This window comes from Taudactylus pleione, unplaced genomic scaffold (genome assembly GCF_031769625.1).
Source record: "Taudactylus pleione unplaced genomic scaffold, aTauple2 ptg000201l, whole genome shotgun sequence".
NCBI lineage: Eukaryota > Metazoa > Chordata > Amphibia > Anura > Myobatrachidae > Taudactylus > Taudactylus pleione.
This window is the reverse complement of record NW_028284603.1, coordinates 19,757,165-19,779,924: the sequence shown is the minus strand read 5'-3', so window position 1 is coordinate 19,779,924 and position 22,760 is coordinate 19,757,165. Positions and strand designations below refer to the sequence as shown.

The 22,760-nt window shown below is 43.4% G+C and overlaps 1 protein-coding gene across 1 annotated transcript in view; it reads right to left on the bottom strand.

Annotated features, from left to right (window-relative positions):
• THADA (THADA armadillo repeat containing) overlaps positions 1-22,760 on the bottom strand; it is a 732,316-nt gene that overhangs the window by 127,738 nt on the left and 581,818 nt on the right. Inside the window, 3 exon segments of the mRNA XM_088477279.1 lie at positions 2,492-2,564; positions 15,955-16,079; positions 16,443-16,825. Of these exon segments, the coding sequence (XP_088333405.1) occupies positions 2,492-2,564; positions 15,955-16,079; positions 16,443-16,825 (581 nt within the window).

Sequence of the window (22,760 nt, the reverse complement as noted above, 5' to 3'; positions counted from 1 at the left end):
ACTAGTGTTCATACTAGCACCCTGCATCTGTCACGACCCGTGCAGTTCTTCTTTCCTGACTGGGGTGTTGCTCTCTGCTCTGGTGCTTCTAGCACACTCGAGTCTGTATCTCAGTAGTCTGTTGCATCAGATATGTGTGCTAGAAGCACCAGAAGAGAGCGCGACATCCCAGGCAGGAAAGAGGAATTGCACGGATTGTGACAGGTGCAGGGTGCTAGAATGAACACTACGTAATGTGTCCATGTAAACACCACACGATCCATCCAATACATCGTTACAGGGTACCACAACACATCGTATATCACATCTGATTGCAACACATTAGATGGGAAGATGTGACCAGACAAATGACGAATTGGGGGTACACACTATACAATTGGTGAAAGACCAGATCTGTGCATCACAGACCACTGTGGGTGGGCACGCATTGGCTGTAGATCTGGATGTCCTGTGACCAGGGTTGGACTGGCCCACAGGGGTACAGGGGAAATCCCCGGTGGGCCCTACTGCCTGGGGTCCCACCCCCTCCTCTAGTTGTCATGTTCCACACTGTGCACTGAATTGTACATTGTTACTGTATTAGATGGTCAGTTACCTTGTGGAGCAGGAACATGGATGAACATCAGTTACTGGTTTGCTTCTATAGAAACTACACCAAGATTTGCCTGATAGTTAGCCAAGCCACTGTGGTGGCTGGCCACACCCCCTCTGGTGGATGACCACACCCTTTAAGCATGGGCACCAATCACTGCATTGCCCTGGTGGGCCCTTTATGTCTCAGTCCGACACTGCCTGTGACTAATGCCATGACTGGATCTGCTTGTTTATTTTGCTAGCATTACAATATCTTAAATATATATTGCTTATAACTGCAATCACCTACTATCACAAGATGAACCTGGCCCGCGGTTGAGTGACATTATGGGTTTGGGATTGTCTACCAGTGGCCTGAGAGGGCGGAGGTGCAAGGGCGAGTGCCCTGAGGCACAGGGCTTTACAACCTAACAACCCCTATGGCCTAGTCAGGAGAGGAAGTACTTTGGAATAAATATTCTGCATGTACAGGATTCCATTTCACATTAGAGGAAAACTTGAATCCTCCTTTGGTTTCCTAATTACACAATGAGACACAGAGGACATAGTCAGTCCAGGCTTGAGAGACTGTAAAAAACAGAGGCCTAAAATAAATAATGAAAAACCTAGGAATATAAGAGCAACAAAACTAAAACTTAAGTTCCATGTATCCCACCATCCCAGGCATAAAAACAAATCTGGATGTAGAGTGAGAGGGGAGTGTGAAGTAACCTGCAAAGTGCTTTTGTTGTTCTGCCCTCTAGTGTTGAATGCTATTACACCATAATACTACAATGTACAAAAGGTTTAGGTAAAGATGCATGGTACCAACTTGCAAAAAAAAGGGACATTAAATAATAATACCCCTTTTACACCAAACAAATAACCCGGGTTATCGAATTACCGGGCAATCTTACTTGGGTTGAGAGCAGGGTTGAAAACGGGTTGTTCCCGGGTCATGAGGCAGTGTAAACGGGTGCTACCCTGCTTATTTGACCCGGCTATCTCTGAAAGATGCTGATTGGAGCTTCTGGGGCAGCGGCAGATGATGTCATTTGTCAGTGCCCTGCAGAGAGAGACGCACATGAAGCCATCGCTTGCCTGCCTAACCTCTTGCACCACAGCAGCCTGACCAGCAGCCACAAAAGCAGGCAGGCACACAGCCTGCACCACAGCCTGACCAGCAGCCACAAACGCAGGCTGATACACAGCCTGCTACAGCCAGAACAGCAGCCTGTAGCAATGCTGTAAGCAGTCCCCACCCCTCTCTTTTGTTGCCTTTTGTGACTATCTTTGTCAGACCTTAAAACAGACCATTTTTAATGACTTCTATAGAGAAAAGCAGGGATTACCCGGGTTCAGTGTAAACGGGGCAAACCAGGGAATAACCCGGGTCGAGTTGCAGTGTAAACGGGGTCTGAAGCCGAGTTCGACCAGGGATTGACCAGTGTTCAAATTCCAGGGTCGGACCCGGGATTTTGGTGTAAAAGGGGTATAAGTAAAAAAAAAAGGACACTAAGGAGTATATTTACTAAAGTGCAGGTTCTTAGAAATGGTGATGTTGCCCATAGCAACCACATTCTAGCTGGTGCTAGTAAATGTTAAGTAGAGGCTGACTGGTTGCTATTGGCAACAGCTCCATTTCAAAAAACCTGCACTTTAGTAAATATACCCCTAAATGATAAGTAATAAACTACTGCACCAAGCATCAACAGGGGATGCTGCTCACCCCTCATTTTAATATTAAACACCCAGAATTGATGATGGGAATGAGTAATCATTGCATAGAAAGGTGAGGAATTGTGGGTAACTGTGTTACATGAATCGCTCCTTACGAGACAGTGAACCCAAATTTGAATTCCTATAAACCTGGGTGGAAAACAAGAGTACACAGTCATACGTTCGTATTCTGCCTTACCTCCTGGGCCTTGCTTGCAAGACTGATGACCAATGTAGAGGAGAGTTTTAGGGCTGAGCTCTGGATTTCCACACTGGAAAAAAACAAATACTATATTTAAAGGAGGGGGAAAAACTGCTAATTTTCCAATGGCTACAGTCTCAAAACATATGTTTAACCATGGCTGGCAGTAAATATTGAAATACCTCCTCACTGGCTCGACACATTCGTACATTGTTAACTGCAGCCAGCATGAAATTCAAACCAAATCTAATCCACAATGTATGTGCCGCACCTGAATATACAGGCCTATGAGACAACAGTTGTTTTTTGGGGGTTATTCAGTCATCGGTTCTAGGCTTTTATGTGTATAGAAATTGCTGCTCATGGCAGACTCTGCATGTGACCCATAGTATGCACAAGTCGATTATGTCAACATCTCGTTCAACAACAGGATGGAGGGAAAGCAGCCAAAGTAAAGAGTACTGTCATAGACTATGAAAAGCCATCGGTTGACCAAAGCAATGTTCCCTGCAGTAACACACCACTGAATATGGCAACTGCTTCACCTATGTCCTGTTCATTCTGGCTTTCACAGAAGCACATCAAATATGTGCAAAAGATTCCAGTGATGTAAGTGCAAACAAGAAGAGTACATGTTCACTACTGTAATGTGGACCTGGGGCTTTATATCTCAACAAGTCTGCATTAGAGGAGAAGCTGTAGTTGAATCTGAGACATAAAAGCTGTACTACTGTATGCCAGCGTCAATTCCCCAATTTTTAAAATGGTTTGCAAACATCATGAACTATGTTATTGCTCTATCATTTAAAAATAACATTTAAAGTGCATATGAATCCTTCACATTTGGAGGCAGTCAGTTTGAGATCTGAAGAAATATTTAGGAGAATATAGCCTATTAATTCACTAGGAACCAGTGCCTCATGAATATTAGTCAGGGTTTATGAATATCACAGTGGTATTCAATATGGAGCGAAAAGTCATTTTGTGCGATAATTTCGCACCGATGATGTCATTTTCGCTGGTTTTGTATTTACACCGTATTCAATTTCAAAGACTTTTCGCAGGTTCGAAAAGTCTTTGAAAAAAACGGGGATAACTTTTCACCACTGAATAGGTGGCGAAAAAAAGTGCTGAATTGGGGTTTAGGGGTGCAGGCTTAAAAAAAAATTATTTTAAATTTGGGGTGAAATTTTTTTTTTTTTTTTAAAGTGTTTAACAATAGGGAAATAGGTTCAGGGCTATTCTGCAAGCATGCGGCAGATGTTTTCTAGAACAGATTATTAGCGGCAGGTGTATATTTGCAGAATTTTTAAATAAAGACTTTAGGGACTTAAAAATATGCTAGTACCCATTTTCATGTACCCCAAATTTGATGGGACCACTAAAAAAAACAAAAAAAATAACCTAAGTGCTCTTCTGCATCACTTCTTCAATGTCGGGAAAAAAACACCTGCAGCCGCTATTTAAATCCCCGACTTTCATTTGCAGGCTAAAACGGGGGTACCCATAGTGATCCCCCATGTTTTGACAGTTTTAGGGGGATCCTACAATTTATTCCAGGAAAATTTCGTATTTTTTCGCGGATCCCACTTCGCCGGCTCCCGTTTTCGTAGCTTTTATATTGAATACGGGGATAAAGCGGGTGCACGCCCGATACTTTATCCCTGGAAAATCTCCGATGTGGAGCGAAAAGGCCAGCACGGACTTTTCGCTCCCATATTGAATACCCCTCTTAGTCATGAACTGCCTAAATGGTGTCTCCAGGTTCCTAGTGAATGGACAGGCTGCATTTTCACATTTACAATCCAGCCAACAAAATGGCACCTTGCTTTTTAAAACATATAGGCCCAGATTCAATTAGGCGCAAATAGTCGTTTTTTTGAGAAAAGCGTTTGCAGGTGCGAACTGTGCGTACCGCGCTATCAAATTCTGAAGTGTTCGTATGTGCGAAAACTCCATAGACAGAAACCGGTGAAAAGTTTTCACCATCTCAGTTCAGGTGAAAAAATTTGTAATCTCTCTATATAAGGCTAAAAATGTGGGGATTTGGGATCTGATTCAGACCCGCTCACTAGGATGCGTTTGCTCGTAGCTGGTCGATTTTTGCAATCTGCGCATGCATCACAGTGCGCGTGCGCGAACCAGTGCGAGATATCGCATAGACAGCCCAGCAGAGTGTGTGACAGGAGAAGCCGTTTGTGGGAGGTGACATGGGCTGGCCATTAACAACAGGGGGGGAGGAGGTGCGAATGCAGGCGTGCCTGAGCGTCTTAACGCCGTTTCAGAGGCGTACATAATTAACAGGCAGCTTCATAGTACACATCACCTGGTTATATTTCACGCTGAAGTGATCGCAGTGCTTGTTGCAGGGTATAGTCAACTTCAAGTGCTGCGATCGCATCCGATGGTCCTCGATGTACCGATGGTTTCATACACTTCCTGGAGATGACGTGCGCAAGTGGGCGTCTTATAACAGGCTGCTGGGCGCCTGCATACTCATAGTGATCGCACACCAAGACATAGTGGGCGTCAGGGCTGCCATCAGAAATAGTGGGGCCCGGTACTGACAAATTAGGCAGAGCCTACCTCGCCCTGGGGTATGGGGCAGAAGTGGGCGGAGCTACTTTGGGCGTGAGAGACAGGCAGAGCTGGACCTATTTTTGGGCAAGGATTAATCGTTCGTAAGTTCTGTTATATTACTTGCTGTGCTGACATTTTTACACAATGTTTTGTGTGTGTATATATAAAATATATATATATACACACATATATATAAAACATACATACACAAACAAAAGCCTCTGGTGCTTAGCTATATTAAATTAAAAGCATGCAAATGTAAGTGTCAGCACAGCAAGTAATATAACAGCACTTACCCACATGTATGTGTATGATTATATATACATATATATACACACTGTATAATACATAAATTAGGCACTCCCTCCCTACAACAGAGCCCAAACTTACCTGGACACTCGGCAATCTCCGTGACTCTGGGAGCTCCCTCAGCGCAGAATGATGTGTGGTACAGCGTGTCACTGGTGGAATGCACCAGCAGCTGCCAGAGAAGACGAGAAGCGTCTCGGTGGGATTTAATACATGGAGCCGGTCGCAAGCCAATTACAGCTCACGGAACGGCAGCTAGCCAATCAGCAGCGGCAGCTGCTGATTGGCTGGATGCTGTTCCAAGAGCTGTGATTGGCTCGCGGAACTGCAGCCAATCAACAGCGGTCGCTGCTGATTGGCTGGCTGCCGTTTCGTGAGCTGCTGTGATTGCCTTGCAGCTGGCTCCATGTATTAAATGCCACCAAGTCTCTTTACTTCTTTGGCTGCCCCCGGTGCATTCCAGCAGTGATATGCGGTACAGCACATCACTGCAATGCACAATTTCACACCTCTGCTACCCGGGTCCCCTCTCTCTCCGGGCCCAGGACTGGAGTCCCCGCAGTCCCCCCTGATGGCGGCCCTGGTGGGCGTGCTTATGCCTTGCCGTGCGACCGCTTGCCTTGCTGGGTGTGTGCCGAATTTGCATACGCTGGGTGCGAGCGTACGCATCTAGTGAGGGGATCTGAATGAGCTACTTGGTTCAGAACCCCTTCAACACTTCCCCTATTGACTAGTTAGTCAAAAATAATTTTTAAACTAGCTTAATTTGGCCAATAATGACATTTCAATTTTTGGGTGAAAAAATGAAAAATAGTGGAAAATGGATTTAAAGTATTGGGACTGGTATTTTTGGGGGACTGTATGGATGGAACAGGTGTTTTTAGGATTGCAGGTGGCTGCAGCAGGTGTATTTTTAAAAATGTTTAAAAGTCCATTTATACACACAAAAATATACTAGCGCCCATTGTAATGTACCCCCAATTTAACTGCAGCAATTATTTTCTCAAAAAAATATTGCTTTCTATCATTTTTCTACACTTATGCAAATATGCATATAACAGGCATTTGACACATTTTACGAACCCAAAATACTTTTATTAGGGCGAATAATACACGTCTACATTGATTTCATATGTCAGTTAGGCTATTTATGAGGTACAGACTGATTTCCCCAAAATATGGTGTACTTATCGCTAGTCTCGCCATGTGTAATTATCGCACATTTACGTTTTTGGGACTTTTGTCATTGGATAGGGCAAAAAATGGGAGCGCGCATTGCGAAAATCCGTGAAAATATCGCACCAAAACTGCCGACTAGTGCAAAAACTTCTCCGGCATTAAGTTTTCGTTTTATCGAAACTAATTGAATCCGGCCCATAATCTTATCTGTGACGCTATGGGTTAGCACTTTTGAAGAGTTCAGTATACTTATTACCCAGATTTCATGGTTCTGCCACATGCTGTACAATACCGCAACTCACAGCATTGGCGACAAGATGACACGATTCACTGCAAATCATGACATAAAGTCCCCAGGAGGCTAGTCTACTCTGTCTGAAGTCTGTGAGAGCTCCCTCCATGTAGGCAACTATGAATGTGGCAGCATCCAGAGGTATCTAAGCATTTTCTGTTCCCATTCAAGAGTAACATCAGGGCCGAAACTAGGATTTTTGTCACCCGAGCAAGACATATTTTGGCGCCCCCCCTGGTAATTCCCCCATAGTAATGTCCCCTTCAGCAGTGCACCTTTAGTAATGCCCCTGAGGTAATGCCCCTATAGTAGTACCCATATAGTAATGCCCCTATAGTAGTGCCCCTGTAGTGCCCTTATAGTAATGTCACTGCAGTGCCCTTATAGTAATGCCCCTATAGTGCCCCTGTAGTAATGCCCCTGCAGTGCCCTTATAGTAATGCCCCTGTAGTGCCCTTATAGTAATGCCCTTGTAGTGCCCTTATAGTACTGCCCCTGTAATGCCCTTATAGTAATGCCCCTGTAGTTCCCTTATAGTAATGTCCCTGCAGTGCCCTTATAGTAATGCCCCTATAGTGCCCCTGTAGTAATGCCCCTGCAGTGCCCTTATAGTAATGCCCCTATAGTGCCCCTGTAGTAATGCCCCTGCAGTGCCCTTATAGTAATGCCCTTGTAGTGCCCTTATAGTTCTGCCCCTGTAATGCCCTTATAGTAATGCCCCTGTAGTGCCCTTATAGTAATGCCCCTGTAGTGCCGGTTTTTACACACACACAAAAAGAAAAAAAAAACAATACTTACATTAAATCCCGCTCCTGCGTCCAATGCCGTCCGGCTGCTCCTCGGAACTATGGGAGAGATGTCATGACGTCTCTCCCATAGTGCCCGGGCCGTGGGGAGAGCGGGAAGCTGAAGTTCAGGAGAGAACTCCAGCCTCCGGCTACAGCGGCGCTGCAGGGAAGGAGCCGGGCGCCCGCTGGTAATAACATCTCAGCGGGCGTCCAGCTTGGAGCATCCCTGCGACACCGGGCTGGAGGACACTGGCGCTGGGTGCAGTGGCGCACCCGGTGCACGTGCACCTCCAGCCCCCCCTAGTTGCGGCCCTGGTAACATTTTCAGTAAAAGAGGCCAAGGGGCTGGCAATTCCCTCTAAGGTCCTTGTCCTACACTACTGCACTGAAAAAAACTTTAATCTGCACTATCCAAGCTTCTGGCAGTGACTCTTCTAAAACTTGTACTGGAATTGGAGCCATATATATTTGCTCTTTGCATCAGTGCACTTTGTCTTAACTGTTTACCTTCACTTAGGCTATGTTGAACATTTGTTCAAAGAATAATTACTTGTTAGTTAACGCTTTAGCCATTTCCTACTCTTCTCAAAACAGATGACAGCAAGCGAGAGCTGGTCAGCTGGCCAAACTGGCAAATGCCCACTGTGCAGCTCTTGTTTAAGGGCCAACACTTTAATAGAAACTACGTGGCTATTTGCTTGGCTTTGAAGGCTCATGGCAAAAGTCACAAAACAGACTCCTATTCATAATTCTATTTTATTAGGACATAGTGACATGTCAGTGAGCTACGGACTGTTAATGTACGGCAAAGTCGCACTACGGCCCACTCACTTGGACCATCTTTCACACACACGTTATACATATGAAAGAAGACAGACTCAGTTGTAATTCACAACGTTTAAAAAGAAAACTTGCTGCTGCAACTAAAAACTTTGTGGAGGGGTTTCTAAAAGTATAAAAGTTTATTTTTGCCCTTAAAGCCGAGTTAACTCCACATGAAGTTTAGAATCATCAATATACACAAATAGCTGGTTATCTCTAATGTTTAAACGGCTTAGCACTGATCTTTAAATAACCAACAAGTGTAAAACTGACCTTCAGCAACATTTCTTTTCCCTTAAAAGTCTTTAAGCTAACATTGCCATGCCTGATAGAGGAAATTCTGCTCTTGGAGTAACAAAACAGACAGTAATCCTGAATGACTTTCTCCATTGATACAGGTCCATAGACAGATGGCTACCATGACAGGAGGTGCTTATAGTATAGCAATAAAGCAGACACTGGCTCATAAACACATCTACAGTCTGCTGGCAAATACAGTATACAGCTGGGCCTGGACCCTGTGTGGTGAATGTTCTATATTCCATCGGAATTCCTCAACGGCACAGGGAAATTTCCACCAGTCCTTTCTTCTCTAGGAAATGCATGAAACATATGTACATTACATAAAAGCCAGTGCTGTGTGGGCAGCCACAGGGCCATGATCGTGCAGAATCCAACCCCCCAGACTGCATATGTAGCTTGAACAGTTGCTGTGCGTGCAAACCTAGTGGTGTTACCGCACAGACCTGTAGGAGGCTACAGGTAGCCAGAGTCACTGTGTAGACCAGCGCCCTCAAGCATAGTCCCCAATAATAAAAAATACTCTGTGTTTATACCATATTTATTTGTAAAACATTTTACTCTTTACAATTACAGTTTCAGTCCGACCATTAATTCTAGCAGTTATGGTTGCCAAATGTAAGTAAATTAAACTATCTATTTTATTTTAATTTTTTTTCCTGCCAGTAAGAACAAAATAGGGATTAGTAAGATTATTATTATTAAAGGTTGGTAATCGTGTGTATAAATTGTACGGTACGCGGGATGTGTGATGTTCTGAATTTGTTAGCCCGAGATTAATCAGAATTTCTTTTTGTTTAGATTTCATTGCTTTTCATTACAAAGCACAATGAAATTGCAGTTGGGGGATTTAATCCCTTTGACCGGTTTAGCAAACAATTTATAAAGCTCTTAGGTCAATAGGGTAAATTGAGCCTTGGTTATCCACATATATACCATCTTGTCATGTAATAAAGACAATCATTCTGTTCTACTCCTCCTCTGTTCACAATAATGAACGGAGTACATAATGAAATACAGGCAGTTGTATGAGAGCACTCTGCAGTGATCCTCAACTTGCACCCAGTTGTAGCAGATTAATCAACCCAAATCACAAAAATAAAGTAATTAATTTGTTAAGTGTGGTTATTTCTCAAATACAAGGTCCACAATGGGCAATGGGCTGAGGTCAAGAACAAAAAATAAAAAAGATTTACAAAAAAAATGTGAAAACAATTTCTAATGGTGCATACACACGGTCAGATGTGTCAGATGAACGATTTCTGACTGCATTAAAATGAATGGAATCGTCCAAATCTGACTGCAAACACATCAGATGTCAGATATCGTTATCTGACAAGCGGGAACGTGCCTCGTTCATCTGACAAACATGTCAGATATGTCAGTTTTTCCTTCAGATATGAACAAATGAACGATTTTTAAAATCGTTATTGTACAGATCTGAAGGAAAATCTGACCGTGTGTATGCACCATAACAGTGTAATGGTTAGCATTACTGCTCACAGCACTGAGGTCGTGGGTTCGATTCCCATTATGGCCCTAACTGTGTGGAGTTTGTATATTCTCCCTGTAACTGTGTGGGTTTCCTTCGGGTACTCCGGTTTCCTCCCACACTCCAAAAATATACTGGTAGGTTAATTGGCTCCCAGCAAAAATGAATTATAGTGTGTATGTGTGTGAGCATGTGGTAGGGAATATAGATTGTAAGCTCCACTGGGGCAGGGACTGATGTGAATGGCCAAAATATTCTCTGTAAAGCGCTGCGTAATATGTGTGCTCTATATTAATAACCGGTAATAGATAAATAAACTAATTTTAGTATAAATGTCCCCACACTTTAGTTAATAATACTAGTGTATAAGTAATGCCGTTGGTGATGTTTTAATTTAATTTCTGCAGATCTTGAAGACAGCTTTACTTCCAAGTAAACATGGACTAAAATGGTATTTGTGGACCAAATCTATATGTATTGTTGCGATAGACTATTATGATATAATTGTTGAAGCCATACTTCCCTACACTCCCAGATGTCGCGGGAGGCTCACGATTTTTCGGGTAGCCCCCCGCACCCCCAGAAGTGTAGGCAGATCTCCTGCATCCTGCCCACTTCCTAGTGAAGTGGGCAGGATGGGGAGATTTAATGGGGAATTTGTGGGTCCGCGATGAGGGGGCATGGCTAAATGACGCACGTCATTTAGCCTCACCCCTCCTTCACGAAGGGTGGGGCCTAATTACGTCACCCGCCTTGCCCCGCCCCTGAACCGGGCTGCTCCCGGAAAGTATCACAAAGTAGGTAAGTATGGTTGAATTTGATGGTATGGACGACTTATTTATTTAATTACTTAACAGTTTATTATATAGCGCAGCATATTGCGTTGCGCTTTACAATTGGAAACATTAATAGAACAAAACTGGGTAATAACAGACGGATATATAGGTAGGAATTCTGATGCTGATTGTACCCTATTATGCTTACTGTTCCTTTTCCCCCTATTTCTTTCTGTACCCTTTCCCTCTTCCCCTTTTATGTGCTAATACCTGTAATAAAATTACTTTAGAAATAAAATGGTATTTGTACATCTCTTTTTATGATGTGACACATCCATAAGTGTCACATGTCTGTGATAGTGGCAGATTTTACCTAGAGGCTGCAAGGCTCTTCTCCCACACGCACACATGATCGCTGCACCCCTAGGGACCAGCAGACCAGACCCGCCCAGCATGCATATATGCTTGAAACCTGGACTGTTAGGGTGCCTTGAGGACCGAGTGTGGGAATCTCTGGTAGTGTGATTCTTTAAGACCTACATACATATATTGAACATTACCACTTCTCTTCTTCTCTATGCAATTATCAACATACATTATTGCTTGGTGTTATATGTATGTTGCAGGGCCGTAGCTAGGGTAGTGCGGCCGGTGCCATCGCACAGGGCACCACAGGTCAGGGGGCGCTGTTTGGGCCTGTCAAATTTCTGTTTATTATCATTCTTGCTTGTAGCTTCCTCTTATTTCATCCCCAGCATCTCTAGCCCTCCCCTATCTCTTCCCTGGCCCTTCCCCATTAAGCCATGGCCCTTTTTTGGGTGCATTATGTCCCTTTGAAAAATGAGGGGGGCGCCAATGCTCTTTCTGGCACAGGGCACCAAAAAGTCTAGTTACGGCTTTGGTATGTTGTATAAACTAATGTAGGACTACAAGCTAGTCACTTATGGATATATGAACAAAAAGTTATGTAAGCTCTTATGAGCAGGGCCCTCTACCCTCTTGTGCTTCTCCTTACTCTACTTTCATTTACTTCTTACTCTCTACCAGGGCACCTAACACTTGGTTGCTTTGCATTGTTGCTTTTCTGGGTGTTATGGTTGTGAATGTAGCAATGTATATTATCCATGTATTGTATTGTACTGTAAGTCACTGTAAATCAACCTATTTTTTTATGTACTTTGTAAGGCGCTGCGGAACACTTGTGGCGCCATATAAATAAATAATAATAATAATATTGTGAAGGTGAATAAGATTAGTTACACACATATATAATATATAAAATAACAATACTTACCCCTAAGTACAGCTATGAACATTGCTTTTACAGTCTAGTAGTAAGTACTCTGGTTGGAATAAAAATCTAACATAAGACATTTAAACACACATTTAGAGAATTAAACCGCAATTTGTGCTAAGTAATGGGTAAAAACCTCTCAGTTTGCATGGCCAGGCCTCCAAGCAAAGCTGTCCAGCTCCTTTCTTTATTTTCAAAGGCAATTAGCCATTTTAATCACAGCAACAGCAAGGCTGAAAGGTACTAAATGTCTGCCAGAGGAGTATTTACAGCTCCGCTCTCTGTCTGGTGTTTCTCTACATTCACCAGGGTTGTCTAATAAATTGAATTGTGAGGAGATAAGGGCAGGTTTGTTTATTTTGCAATAAGCCTCAGCAACAGGAATGAAATGCAAAGAGAACATTGGACTTGCTAGTACTAGGACGCTGCCAAGGTCTCACCAGATCTCCAGCTGCTAACGGTAACTATGTATTAACACAATCTAAGAAGATTACAGTGCCAGGGTAAATGCAGAGTCACGCCTAATTTAACCACTTTGCCTAATTTAAACACTTTTACCTATAGGTCACGATGTATTGCTGTAAACTTTTTCAATCTTCATTATTATCTACAATTATTAATAGTATTATTGTTTTAAAAGCACCTAGTACTAGATATAGAACAAACAAAATTAAGGCCTGTAGTAATAGTACAGATGTGGTAATGTGGTAAACTCTGTATGGCAAAATTGTTCCCAGGAAGGCAGGGACAAATTTTTTTTCCCAGGATGGCAGGCCCAAAATTGTTCTCAGTAAAGAAAACCCCAAATTGTTCCCAGGTAGGCGGGCCAAAAATTGTTCCCAGTAAGGCAGGCCCAAATCTGTTCCCTGGAAGGCAAACCCAAAACTGTTCCCCGGAAAGCAGGCCCAAAATTGTTCCCAGGAAGGCAGGCCCAAAACTGTTTCCCGGAAGGCAGACCCAAAATTGTTCCCAGGAAGGCAGGCCCAAAACTGTTTCCCAGAAGGCAGACCCAAAATTGTTCCCAGGAAGGCAGGCCCAAAACTGTTTCCCGGAAGGCAGGCCCAAAATTGTTCCCAGGAAGGCAGGCCCAAAATTGTTCCCAGGAAGGCAGGCCCAAAACTGTTCCCCGGAAGGCAGACCCAAAATTGTTCCCAGGAAGGCAGACCCAAAATTGTTCCCAGGAAGGCAGGCCCAAAACTGTTCCCCGGAAGGCAGACCCAAAATTGTTCCCAGGAAGGCAGGCCCAAAACTGTTTCCCGGAAGGCAGGCCCAAAATTGTTCCCAGTAAGGCAGGCCCAAAACTATTCCCAGTAAGTCAGGCCCAAAACTGTTCCCAGTAAGGCAGGCCCAAAACTGTTTCCCGGAAGGCAGGCCCAAAATTGTTCCCAGGAAGGCAGGCCCAAAACTGTTCCCAGTAAGGCAGGCCCAAAACTATTCCCAGTAAGGCAGGCCCAAAACTATTCCCAGTAAGGCAGGCCCAAAACTGTTCCCTTGAAGGCAGGCCCAAAACTGTTCCTCAGAAGGCAGGCCCAAAATTGTTCCCAGGAAGGCAGGCTCAAAATTGTTCCCAGGAAGGCAGGCCCAAATTTGTTCCCAGGAAGGCAGGCCCAAATTTGTTCCCAGGAAGGCAGGCCCAAAACTGTTCCCAGTAAGGCAGGCCCAAAACTGTTCCCAGTAAGGCAGGCCCAAAACTGTTCCCTTGAAGGCAGGCCCAAAACTATTCCCAGTAAGGCAGGCCCAAAACTGTTCCCTTGAAGGCAGGCCCAAAACTGTTCCCTTGTAGGCAGGCCCAAAATTGTTCCCAGGAAGGCAGGCCCAAAATTGTTCCCAGGAAGGCAGGCCCAAATTTGTTCCCAGGAAGGCAGGCCCAAAACTGTTCCCCGGAAGGCAGACCCAAAATTGTTCCCAGGAAGGCAGGCCCAAAACTGTTTCTCGGAAGGAATGCCCAAAATTGTTCCCAGTAAGGCAGGCCCAAAACTATTCCCAGTAAGGCAGGCCCAAAACTGTTCCCTTGAAGGCAGGCCCAAAACTGTTCCTCAGAAGGCAAATCCAAAATTGTTCCCAGGAAGGCAGGCCCAAACTGTTCCCCGGAAGACAGGCCCAAAACTGTTCCCCGGAAGGCAGGCCCAAAATTGTTCCCAGTAAGGCAGGCCCAAAACTATTCCAAGTAAGTCAGGCCCAAAACTGTTCCCTTGAAGGCAGGCCCAAAACTGTTTCCCGGAAGGCAGGCCCAAAATTGTTCCCAGGAAGGCAGACCCAAAATTGTCCCAGTAAGGCAGGCCCAAAACTGTTCCCCGGAAGGCAGACCCAAAATTGTTCCCAGGAAGGCAGGCCCAAACTGTTCCCCGGAAGGCAGGCCCAAAATTGTTCCCAGGAAGGCAGGCCCAAAACTGTTTCCCGGAAGGCAGGCCCAAAATTGTTCCCAGTAAGGCAGGCCCAAAACTATTCCCAGTAAGTCAGGCCCAAAACTATTCCCAGTAAGGCAGGCCCAAAACTGTTTCCTTGAAGGCAGGCCCAAAACTGTTCCCAGGAAGGCAGACCCAAAATTGTCCCAGTAAGGCAGGCCCAAAACTGTTTCCCGGAAGGCAGGCCCAAAACTATTCCGAGTAAGTCAGGCCCAAAACTGTTCCCTTGAAGGCAGGCCCAAAATTGTTCCCAGTAAGGCAGGCCCAAAACTATTCCGAGTAAGTCAGGCCCAAAACTGTTCCCTTGAAGGCAGGCCCAAAACTGTTTCCCGGAAGGCAGGCCCAAAGTTGTTCCCAGGAAGGCAGACCCAAAATTGTCCCAGTAAGGCAGGCCCAAAACTGTTCCCCGGAAGACAAATCCAAAATTGTTCCCAGTAAGGCAGGCCCAAACTGTTCCCCGGAAGGCAGGCCCAAAACTGTTCCCCGGAAGGCAGGCCCAAAATTGTTCCCTGTAAGGCGGGCTGAAGACATGGCATATAGGGAACCTGGTTGGAACTAAAGAAATGCAGAGAATTCTCTAAGTCAATGTCACTCCTGGCAACTTTTTAAGCACGGCTGACCCAGAGATGTTTTCTAATATGACACCTCCACAGCAAGGTCACATTGTTATTTATATATTCCTAATCACTACAGGTAAGTGTACATTGGCAGCTGGTGGGCTTTGTACTAACACATAGATAGATAGATAGATAGATAGATAGATAGATAGATAGATAGATAGATAGATAGATAGATAGATAGATAGATAGATAGATAGATAGATAGAGACACTCTTGGGCTGACACAGGACAACTGTTGGATTGCAGCTGCAGAACTCAAAAATTCCAGTGGTGTGCATGTAATATTTATACTCATTACCTGGCCAGTGCTTGCATTATCGAACAATAAAATACAAAACTCAATGTGCAGATTTTTAATTTAATGTTGCCTATGTCAATGTAGCAGAATGCAGGGTCTTTCTACCTAACAGGTCCATTTTAAATCATTGCAAAAAGAGATCCCTTGGTGAAATCACATTCACTGAATATACATAGTATTTCCATGATCTGTACATACTACTATAGACAGGTGATCAGGCAAGTATAATAGCTACTAGGCCTTGTCTAGACATTACAGCTATACTGAAACTTAAGAGTAAAACTACAGTTGAATTATGAACGCACCTGTGGCTGGCTGTAGATACCAGATTTACAATCTTTCTCAACAAGTCCTTCGGTTCCATTTGGAAATGGTATTTTGCCAAGGAAAGAATCTTTTCAACCTGCATTTCATACATGATTCTCAGCACCTGCCCAGTGATTGGGAGACATTATAAAATGAAAAATCAAAAAAGTTAATAAATGTAATACTGAATAACCTGATCCCACCTCACTGGTCCCATACTGAGATGACGTTAGCTAGCGGTGAAAAGCTGGGCTCTTCATCACTTGTTACATTCACTAGAGTCTATGGGGGTGGTTGCAAGCAGAGCAAAATAAATTAACACTGGAGAAATCTATGATTTAATAGAGAGAAGCGAAGACAAAGCATTTTTTGACCCCTCCATGCATTGTTTACCTACTTATTTTAAATATGTACGTTTCGTACATAAGTATTCACCAAACTAAAAGAATGATATATTATTACTGAGTATGTCATTTTTGGTGCTTACCTTACATAGGCACTCTAAATTAGTTTCCTTTGTTATCATCTCAAATAGAGTCTTCTCCACCTCAGAAGACATGTACAAATCTGTGTCTTCAAAGTTCTGTTTCATCCACTGCAACACAGATTCAAGCGCCAGTAAACGTACTTCATGGAATTCTGATCCCAGCATCCTTTGCACTAAACAAGAAGTTTCCAGTTCCTTAGTGGGGTAACACCAAACAGTCTTTGAACCTTGTCCTTGAACTCTCAAATTTAACATTGATAAAATAAGACGGGAAACACTCTGAAAATACATAACAAGTCCAGGAACTGCCGAGGTGTGCTGTCCGCCCTCTAACAATTCACATTCTTCAATAACGCTGTATGTGTCTTCCCAGAAACTGGATCCTAGAATCACAATAGTGAGGAGAAAAAAAAATGAGCATAAATAATGTATTTTCTGAAGTTTACAATCTATTAGAAAAAAACGCAGGTCAGACCTGTCCCTGCTCACTTTTACAAAAATTTTATATTGTGAAAAGGATCACACGCAATTGACAGGAAGGTTTGGAGAGGAGATTAGGGGATTATGGTACAGGTGATAACAATGATAATGAATGCAAACTAGACTCATCTCTTTACATTCGAAAAATATAAACGTATACAGTAAATACAGTTAAGCCGGGTACACACTAGACGATTTTTTAAACGATTTGTCATTTTCCAAGGGATCGGAACGTCAAATCGTTCAAAATGCTCCCGCGGCCTCAGTCACATATTCGGGTCTGCCGTACATGTTGCAAAATCTGAAGAGGTGACTAACGATCCCATGCATTTGGAGGTAGCAGGGGAACGACATATTGTGTGGTCGTTCGCCAAATCGTGTGGTGTGTATGGAACACACGATACGTCGTTCCGTCTCATCTGCCGTCGGCCGAGTACGCAGGACGGCTAGTGTGTACCCAGCTTTAATGTACCAAGTTCGCCTAGAGCAGATGTTGGTAGATAAGAAATTAAGTTGGACAGAGATAGGAAAATATCTAGTTCAGATATTATGTGACTTAAATATTTATTATTGTTTACTTTTATAACTCCATGATGTCATTTTTAAGAGGAAACGTAGCAGTACACATTCATCCACACCCCCATTGGAATTTACAGTCTAATATCACTATCACACCCACAGTAAAAACCCTCTCTGCCTCGCACTAAAAAACCCCATAATGTAGAATGGGATTTCTCTATTCATTAGTAAAACTGTTATAGATGGGTCTGATACAAATAACGCCAAATATGACTATGTTAGACGTCACACAAGCACTGAGCTACCCAATTTCATCAAATACTTAGTGAACGTCTATAAATTGCCATCTTCCTACAGACAACACGAGAGTTCATCTGTAGTGGAACATGTTCCTGCTAACTCACCCAGAAATGGTGAAATGCCACTTAACCTAGGCCCCCGGATTCAAGAAAGAAGGCCAAGTTGACACCACAAATTTGAAACAATCTTTAAAAAGAATAACTAAAAATATTGCGTTGTTTTCTAGGTTGCTATTACAGCTTGGAGTAATGCTGTGGGTGTATTTGTTAACATTATTAATATTTATATAGTGTCAGTATATTACGTTGCAGTATATTTGTTTTTAAAATATGGATACAAAATAGAAGTCTAATGAAATAAGAATAAAAATTAAATATACTGTACAAAACACATTAATTCACTTTGAACAAAGTTTTTCTCGATCCGTCGTATAACAATACCCGTAAACAGAGCATTTCAAGCAAATTATGATTTTCAAGTTCTAATACGAACCACATTTAAATTCAAAATTTTACGGTTTCTTTTTTGTCTAAATGATACAAAGTTGAAGTCTTTACTAATTGAATAAGCTTTATCTACTAAACATCCTTTTGGATGTGTTTTAAATAAATGAGCCATTTTTTATAAAAAAAAAAAAAAAGAATCCCCAGGAATTTATTGGTGTCCTGTTGTCTTTATCCACACACTATATAACCGTAAAAGTGTCCACTGCCACAAACACCATTCCACAGTGTGTGTAAGCTGCACATTAATCAGAGATAGGGAAGGTTACCCAGTGTTCAGTGAACCAAATACATGCCTGCATGCTGTAACCACTTTAAAAGAAGGGGGGATCAGAGGTTAAAACATAGGAGTTACACTCCTTCATTATTTACATTGTTGGTTTATATTACATTGCAAACTCACTTATTACCAATATAAACGGGAGGACAGTTGTTTTTTGTTTAATAAAAAATAATAACCTTTAAGAGATAACGATGGTAGATGGTGAGTATATTGCAAGTTTTAAGGGCAATGAAACTGGGATTTTAAACCTGTCCTGTATGTATCCACAGGAATGCTTCAGAAAGAGTCGCAATGTATAGTATGAAATACAAAAGCGCAAAAGCAAATTCAACTGGTCATGTCGGTGGTGTCAGATGTCATTGTCTGCATACTGCAACATATATGGTCCATAAATGTCTGCTGGCACAGGTCAGAAGAAGTTGATGATGGCTGGAACATTCTCAAATCTACCTGAGCCTTGTCGGTTCTGGTAGCTTAGAGTTTGGCATTTGGGTAGTTTGTCTTCTGGGACTCGGAGCTTATTATACTAGACAGAGAGCCATGGAGCCATTCTGTCTGAATGCCAAGCAGAGCATCAAGGTGTGAGCGATTCAACTGTGTGGAGCATGGAGATTCGGTGTGTATTCGGCATCCCAATTTGGTATGTGATCGGCATCCCAGGAACTGGGATGCCGATGCTTACATTACTGGCGCCAGAATACCATCGCAGGTATTTCATACCAATTCCTGTCTGTGGTACTGTAAGTAACACTCTCCCCGCTGATAATCCAATCCAAATTAATTAGATCCTTATTGGTCAATTTGGAATCAGTCTGGAAAATATGGTCAGATGATATCTACCATCGTCCTGTGTGCTTGGCCATCTTCCAGTTGTACAGGCCCTATTAGAAGCAGTAAGAAATTCAGAATCTCTGGTATCGGTATAAAGTACCGACGGTCAAGATCTTGGCGGTCAGAATCCAGATGCCGGGATCCCGACAGGATTAGACGTTGTGATACTGGGCCAACTTGCAGTTATTGGTCCAGAAGGTATGTCCTATTCACTGCTGATCAGCATGGCAGGTGCACACAGCATGCAAAGGGTGCTTTTAGGAGCGAAGAAGAGAATGGGGGGTAGGGTCTGGTACAGAACATCAGAAGTGCTCTACACTTCCTTGTGACAAAGTCACCTTCTCAGAAGGAATCAACAAGATAATTGCAATAGAAAAGTGATTTAAAAACTCTGGTATTAAAAAGAGCAGGGTGGAACCCTGATGACACAATTTTCATCAACAAGCATAACTGGGTGAGTCCTAATGGTGCAATTCGAGCCATCATGATCCTCCTCCCCCACTATGAAGCAACTGCTTCACTGAGCAGCAAAAAGCGAAGCAGTTGAGACGAGAATCACGGCCCCGTGACTGACCTTTGCACCCCCCATCAGGAAGGCCAAAAAGGTAACTGGAGTGTTTATTCTTAACCTTGTCCACCATGCTCTCTTTCACTCCTATGCAGCAGACTGCCATGATAGAAGGGAGGTGCTTCTCTAAACAAATGGGAAGAGTTTGAGTGACATCATTGAAGACTTCCTTCGAAGCAAGGCACTATGTGGATAGGTAGATTCATACACAGGAGAAAGACCGTTGATGTCACAGTAACTCGAATCATGCATTCTTAGCTTTGTGACCTGTATCAGGAACAATTAGGATGCAGCCCCTAAAGTTATGGGAGGAGCTTTGGCTGTCTGTAAGTGTGGAGAGATTTGACTTTACTTTATAACAGATCTGCAGTGATATGTCAGGGTAACATGGAACTTTGCATTTTGGGCCTGATTCAGACCCACTCGCGAGCGGCTGTCCACTCGCAAGTGGGTCGATGTTATGGACTGAGCATGCGCACGACGGAGGGAGCTCCGTCGTGCGCATGCGCCAGACGCGACGAGCGAAGGAAAGTCCTTCGCTCGTTGTGTCCGATCAAAGGGGGCGTGTTGTCAATGTTGATTGACAGCACGCCCCCTTTGGTGGGCGTGCCGGGGGCGTGCCTCCCTGACGGGGGCGTTCCCACGGGAACGCCTCCCGTCAGAAGCCGGCCCACTGACATCACTAGTGACATCACTAGTGATGTCAGTGGGAGTGATTTTGGCTCTGATAGAGCCAAAATCACTCCGGAGCTTGCGGTTGAAAACCTCAACTGCAGGCTCCAGCTCGCAAATTCGATGGTCGCGATGGTCTCGACCATCGCGACCATCACAATGCACGCTCGTATAGCCTGTGGGTGATGAAAATGGAGCCCGGCCCTCATTCAGAGCGTGCGCTCTGCTCAGAGCGTACGGCTCTGAATGAGGGCCTTTATGTTTAAGGTTCATATCAGAAAATTTTAATTTCATGGTACAGTCATCCTTTAATTCCGGAATTATTAGCGCTGGGTCCTGGGCTCACAGAGAAATCAGGGTACAGAAAGATCCAAAATGAAATTCTTGGTTGCTAGATTAGATACCAAGCTCTGTGGCTTTCCTGCTACCTAATAACACTCCCTTGGACTTTTTATTCACACAATCTTATCATATTAGAATAATTGCTGCCACATGGTAGATATAAATCACAACATGTCTCTTACGACCATTGTTCACCTGTCAGCTATATTTCTGCCAATTATTAATAAAGATGAAGTCACTGACTTTGATATATATTTTGGGGTTGTTGTCAAGCGTAAATGAAGAAAAGGAGACTTGAAAACAAAAATGCCGGTCATTGTTAACCTGTCAAGGTGTTTGGGTTTTATCTTTTATTTTATGCAAAAGAAAAATTATAGCTGGTTCCTTGGTGCAGTAATTAGGCAGCCCATGATTTATTGCTTCAAGTAAGCAAAATAATTTATGTCTGCATAACACTACAGAAACTGGATAAGAGAATCATTCATGCTTTAAATGTGCAAGCAAAAATGATCTTTTATATTAGAGCTGATTGTACAATGTCAGCCTATGGGGAAATCATTACTCAGATTTTCCTCCTTGAGGAAAGTAAAAAGTACCCAAGTACAGTAACTGCATGACAGCTACCAGGGATTATAAGCGGTACTGCAGTATGGAACACTAACATTTGGACAGTTAAGGTGAGCCAAATGCTAGAAAAAAAAACAACTTATTTTATACATCTATAATTCTAATGTAGTGGCCATCTTGTTGGAGACACTACACTCCAACAATATGGAGGCTGTAAATAACATTTCTTTTTCTACCTATCACAGAAAGAATGAAAATAGGTAAGTATCATACGTTTCAGAAATAACTAATTCTTACTCTATAAAGTATTAATGTAAAAAATATTTTAGCTTGGATGTAAAGTTACATTATACGCTACAAAATAGACAGTACACTCACCATTTTAGGAGTTTCATTAACTGGAATGTGTAAAATACAGGGAATGCCTTAATATTATAGGGTATTCATAGTGCAATTTAATCCAGAAACACAATCTTAAATACCTTTCAATACTGGGTGCATCTTAATTATTTTAGGCTACTTATCTGTTTATATTGCTTCTTTATATCTAATTGACTTCAGAATTTGTTTAAATTCATAATAAATCTCTATACACTCACATATAAAGCCCTGAGAAAGTATTCCTCCCCACGCCACCCCCCTACATCTCACGTCACACTCCTTCCTGCCATCCCTGCTCTGTCTGTAACTACCTACTGAAAATTATTACATCACACTTAGACCTTTAAGACTTCTCTGATGCCACTGTTCACCTATGAAAACATACTGCCCCCTCCAATCAGAGATTTTGGGTGGTGCGTCCCTCCGTGGGATCTTGAAAAGGGGTGTGGCCGCACGGAAAGGGCATGGTCTTACTGTGCCCTTCCCACATTGTGCTATGCTCCCAGCACCCCTCTCCCGGCACAGATCACAGCACAGCACCCCTCTCCCAGCTTAGCACTCATCAGCCAACACAGCACAGATCACAGCACCAATCACCCCTCTCTCAGTACAGCACCCATCACCCCGGCTCTCATCCAGCACATCACCCCCCTCTCCCAGCAGTGCATCAGCACCCCTCACCTGACTCAACACCCCTATCCTAGCACAACACCCCCCTCACCCAAAACAACACCCCTTAGCAAACATCCCTGCCCTCACCCAGCCCAGCACCCCTCTCCCAGCACAAATCACATCACCCATTACCCCTCTCGCAGCAAAACACCCAACACCCTGGCCCTCATCCAGCACAGCACCTCCCTTTCCCAGCACAG